General features: G+C 47.1%; 1 protein-coding gene across 1 annotated transcript; it reads left to right on the forward strand.

Annotated features, from left to right (window-relative positions):
• Window positions 1-1,490: 1,490 nt before the first annotated feature.
• On the forward strand, window positions 1,491-2,698 carry LACBIDRAFT_329907 (uncharacterized protein; the record flags this gene model as incomplete). Its single annotated transcript, XM_001884067.1, has 2 exons — window positions 1,491-2,038; window positions 2,065-2,698. The coding sequence occupies 2 exons, from the start codon at window positions 1,491-1,493 to the stop codon at window positions 2,696-2,698; spliced, it is 1,182 nt and encodes a 393-aa protein (XP_001884102.1).
• Between the last annotated feature and the right edge of the window lie 3,089 nt (window positions 2,699-5,787).

Genomic DNA, 5,787 nt, shown 5'->3' on the forward strand with positions numbered 1-5,787 from the left:
CAGTGTTCCACACAAGCAAGGTTGTCTGTNGTCCGCTTTTTCAGTAGAAAAGTTTGTANGTCTCCTCTTTTTTCCATCAGAAACCTTTCTAGACTCCACTTTCTGAGCCTACAAATTTTGTAGTCTCTGCTTTTTCTTTAGAAAAGTTTGTAGTCTGCGCTTTTTCTATTAGAAAGTTTGTAGTCTCCGCTTTTTTCATTAGAAAGGTTTTGTAGTCTCTGCTTTTCCTATTAGAAAAGTTGTAGTCTTTGCTCTTTTTAATGGAAAAGTCTATAGTGTCAGCTATTTTGTAGTCTCTGCTTTTCTGACATTTTGTAGTCTTCTTGGCTTTATCTAGCTACATGGTATATGGTTCAAGGCAGGACAGGCAAGCAGAGGATGATAGTCAAGACTGACAATGGGAAAGGGTTACATAGTGACAAGATAGCCTACAGTGAGATGTCAAAGAATGCAAACCCTTCAAAATGTCATGCCCAATTTATGTTTCACATCAGTAGTGTCCTGTCTTTCCACTTGCCACCCTCAGCCATTCCCTGGTCATATCTACTAGGCACTGATCTATGTCTGACCATACTCAACCTTGACATGATCTCTGCACATGGTCTCTCTGAAGAGTTTGAATTCTTTGACATCTTGTCTCAATTGCCACTATGTAACCCTTTCCAATAGTCAGTCTTGACTATAATTCTTTGCAAGGTACAAAGACTGAATGATGGAGGGCTTTTTGTATAAAGTCACCTTCTTTAAAATATTACACAGTCAAGGATATTTTTGTAGTCTCAAAAAGCGGACACTACAAACTTTTGTAGTCTTAAAAAGCAGACACTACAAAATTTTGTAGTCTAAAAAAGCGGACACTACAAACTTTTGTAGTCTCAAAAAGCAGACACTACAAAATTTTGTAGTCTTAAAAAGCAGACACTACAAAATTTTGTAGTCTAAAAAAGCGGACACTACCAATTTTTGTAGTCTCAAAAGATACCTCAATAGCTGTAAAACATCGGACACTACAAATTTTTGTAGTCTGACTGGAAGGCTGTTAGTAAATATATGTAAATAAACCCACAAATGAGCATGTCTGGTAGGTTTTCGGCTTTTCTGTTTTCCTCTGCTTGATATATGTAACACAAAGTAAAAATAGATTAGGGTCCCTATAATATTTAATCGAGTTTAAAATTATTTTTACTATAGTCTAATCGAGGCACACGGGTGCTTGGGGATGAAACCACATCTCCTCTCCCCGAGATGACGAGGCACACGGGCGCCTGGGGATGAAACAACATCTCCTCTCCCCGAGATGGCCTGGTCTCACCTTGGAGACCAGCGATACAATTCCGCGAGGGGTATTTAGATGCATAGCAAGGCTTGTCTCTTCCTTCCTTCCTCTTTCCTCACTCGAGATACTTTCTGTCATGTCGCTCTTGTTTGCGCTTACATATATCAACCTACGGTTGCATCAGACCAGTCTTCACATCTTATGTCTACCAGCAATGAAACTCTCAATACTCCTATTCCTTCTGATCCTACTACTCAGTCAACTCTTGGGAATGAACAAGATCCTGATCAAGGTCAAGGAGGTCAAGAACTATGTCAAGAAGGGCAACATCCAACTCAAAACCCAAATCCTGAACAGGACGATGACGAACAAGACGATCCAAGCTTGCCTGGGAATTTCCTGGCTGCGAACGCCGTTCTTGCTTCGTGCAATTCCGTTCTCAAGGATTTTAGATCATCACGGATCCCTAAAGTGGCTGCGTTATCCAGAATCTACACACACTTACTTCATGGCATTCCAGATAATGATGCTTCCTTTGCTTCAACCGTTGAAGAGGCCTTCGCTCGATATCTCACTATCATTGAGAATCATCAACATCACCTCAAAGAAGCTCAGCATCGCGGCACTCGTCGACAATGATCCAAAACTCCACCAGAGAGTCGTGCTGAAAGAGGAAACCCTGACGAAGATCAAACACCCAACAAGCATTCAAAACCAGACAAATCTCAATATCCTTGGATTATATCTGACTTCATTCATCATGTCACTCTATCACTGTCACTTGTGAGCACACTTGAACTTCTTAAGCTCTACGCAATCGATCCAAAAGGGACTAAACACTCTCTTGTCAATTCTCCAACATGCCCTGAATTCCCAGACTCGGAGTGGACTAACATTCTCGCCAGGAGAGCTGTCAACCTTGATGCTGTCCTCAGTGGTTATTACTCAACATCCAACAACAATGAGCGAGTGGAGGAGATTGGAGATCTTGAAATATGCTTTGGAACAGTCAACCCAACAAAGACAGTTTCAACAGCTGGGGAATGGAGCATTGCATGGAACAGGGCTTCACAAGCGACATCAACTGCTTTCCCACACAGAGCTGGAGAGCTGGCTGAATATGCTGAGTATATTGTTGGACTCTTCGCTGCCACTGATGCCCACTTCCATGATTGTGTTATCCTTTTCGACAAAGCTGTACGGCGTCGCATTGGCACTCGTCGGGACTTGGAGCTCACAGATCTCAACAAATTCTCAGACCTCAGATCAACTCACATGGACTCAATTGGTGCTGCTGTCGTTCAACGGGCATCTCTCGCCACCAATATCAAACCCAATTCAACCTCTCAGAAGAAGATACAAGAACCATGCAACCGTTGGAACGAGGGGTTATGCGCGCTTGAGGCTTCTCAGTGTCGCTGACTTCACGTTTGTAACAAATGCACAAAATCTGGACACAAGGGCCCCGATTGTCCATCTTGATTTTCCCTGGCTTTCGCTCCCACACTCGTTTATCACCTCTCCCATCAAAACCTATTTCAGCCCCCTCGAGTTCAGCTGGGGGTCATCGTAAAATGATCAACATCTCATGCGGCTCTTGTCAACCCCACCGAGAGCCATGGACATTAGACCGTCTTGTGCATGAGTGGTCTATCGCTTTGGGGCTCGCTATAGACAATTCAACACACCTTACCTACACCTTGGCACTCAATTCATATCTTACATTCTGCAAAATCCACAATTTCCCCATAGAACCCACTGAAGAAACCTTCAGCTTCTTCATCATATATATGTCAACCCATATCAAACCTGACTCAGTCAATTCAATTTTGTAGTCCCCGTTACAAGGCTCTTGTTTTTTTAAACACAGCCAAACAAGAGCCTTGTAACGGGGACTACAAAATTTTAATAGAAAAGGTGACACTACAATCGTCATCTGCATGTGATCTCACATGCGAGTTTGAACATCACAATGTCACAAGTTGTGATGTGGCTTGCTTTCAACCAACCACCACCACGACATCCTCAACAACACCAACACCGTCAACAACACCAACGGTGACAAGCGTCCAGCACCATTGACTGAGTGTCCAGCACCATTGACAAGTGCCCAGCACTATCGACGAGTGCCCATCAACGAACAGTGATGATGGTCCACCACACCAATGGTGACAAGGCCCAGCATGCCACAAAGGCCTAACACGCAACAAGGGCCATTACCACCACCTTCGACAAATGGTAACAAGCACCCACCACCACACCAATGGCAACGAGTGCCCAGCACCATCCACGAACGCCCATGGCCACCATCAACGATCAGTGATGGGCGCCCAACATCACCATCTACAAGTGGCAACCAGCGCCCACCACCACCATCGACGAATGATGAGGAGGGCCCCAAACCACCATCGACGGACGGCGACGATCGCCCCACACACCCCTCAACTCGACGGCCACATCACGGCATCAGACGACACCTACACATGGCAACCATGTGATGCAGACCGACGAGGGATGATGACGACGACGATAAGTCATTGTTGTTGGTTTACATTAGATACAGTAAGCAGCCCCACGACCGCTATCACACCCACATCACTAACGTGACACCACATCTGTCAACTGCCCACTTGCGGTTGATGGCTAGCACCCACCACCACAAACGGCGATGAGCACCCACCACCACCATCTGCAAACCGCGACGAGGGCTGTGAAACCACTCTCTCAACCCTCCCTCCCCTCTCCCTCACTTACTCTCCCCTTTCCTCACTCCCCCCCCCCTTCCCTCACTCCCCCCCTTCCCTCACTCTCCTCCCTCCCTTCCCTCACTCCCTCCCTCCTTCCTTCCCTCCCTCCTCCCTTCCCTCCCTCCCTTCCTCCTCCCTTCCCTCCCTCCCTCCTCCTTTCCCTCCCTTCCTCCTCCCTTCCCTCCCTCCTCCCTTCCCTTCCCTTCCCTCCCTTAATCCCTCTCTTACTCCCTCCCTTAATCCCTCTCTTACTCTATCCCTTAATAACTCCCTTACTCCCTCCCTTCCCCCTTCTCTCCCTCCCTCCTCCCTTTATGTAACATTGAAGGTATTAAAATACATCTTAATTTTATCTGTTGAGCTCTAAATGATGAGATTTAAACGTCATAAGGATTAAGTTATCAGCAGAAGTGATAAGTAATAAGTCACATCACTTCTAAGTGGAATCTCTGGTATGATTCCATTGGTATGATTCTGTCCCTATGGGATGATTCCATTCCTATGGTATGATCCCATTGGTATGATCCCATCTCTTTGGTATGATTCCATTGGTATGATTCTGCCTCTATGGGATGATTCCATTCCTGTGGTATGATTCCGTTGGTATGATCCCATCTCTTTGGTATGATTCCACCTCTATGGAATGATTCCATTCCTATGGTATGATCCCATTGCAGTACTTTACAGTGCCCCACCCATTCCTGCAGGAATCCACAGGAATCCACAGGAATCCGCAGGAATGGCACCGGAATCCACAGGAATCCGCAGGAATGGCACCGGAATCCACAGGAATCCGGAGGAATGGCACCGGAATCTGCAGGAATCCACAGGAATGGGACCAGAATATGACCCATACAACACCTTTCCTTTTTGCTAGATACATTTACACTAATATGCACTTATTCACACTGACTTAAAGGGCATGAATACTTTCTTATAACATTTATATATTTCAAATTTTATATATTGAAACCCAAATATACATCTAATTTACTATTTTCTAAGTTAAATGAAGGGGCAGGAAGAGAAGGGTGGAGGGGGAGAGGAAGGAAGGAAGGGAGGGAAGGAAGGGAGGGAGGAAGAAAGGGAAGGAAGGGAGGGAGGGAGGAAGGGAGGGAGGGAGGGAGGAAGGAAGGGAGGGAGGGAGGAAGGAAGGGAGGGAGGGAGGGAGGAAGGAAGGGAGGGAGGAAGGGAGGGAGGAAGGGAGGAAGGAAGGGAGGGAGGGAAGGGACAGGGAGTGGTGTGGGGGTGTGATAATAAAGGGGAAGGGGGTAGTGCTGGGCCTCGTCGTCCATCGACGTCGTCATCCTGTGTCGTCGCGTGGTTGTCGTCGCATTGTCGTCGTCGTGTGGTCGTCGTTGCGTGGACGTCGTCGTGTGCCGTCGTCGTAGTTGTGGACGTCGTCGCATTGTTGTTGTCGCGTGGTTGTTGTCACGTGGTCGTTGTCGTGTTGTTGTTGTCATGTTGTTGTTGTCGCGTTGTTGTTGTCGCGTGTCGTCGTCATAGCTGTGGACGTCGTTGTTGTCGTGGGCGTCGTTGTTGTCGTGGGCATCGTTGCCATTGTGCCGTGGGGGGCTTGTTTGATTTGTGACGTGGTGTTGCGGTGTTCACGTGGTCGTCGTGGTGGGCACTCGTGGATGGTGGTGGATGCCGTCTGGATGGTGGTGGGTGCTCATGCATAGCGGTGGTGTTGTTGTTGTTGTCCGTTTGGTTGCCACGTCACTGGCGGTGGTCGTCGCTGTTCGTCGCTTGGTGGTCGTCGCC

The sequence above is a fragment of the Laccaria bicolor genome, genomic scaffold, assembly GCF_000143565.1.
Source record: "Laccaria bicolor S238N-H82 LACBIscaffold_24 genomic scaffold, whole genome shotgun sequence".
Lineage (NCBI taxonomy): Eukaryota > Fungi > Basidiomycota > Agaricomycetes > Agaricales > Hydnangiaceae > Laccaria > Laccaria bicolor.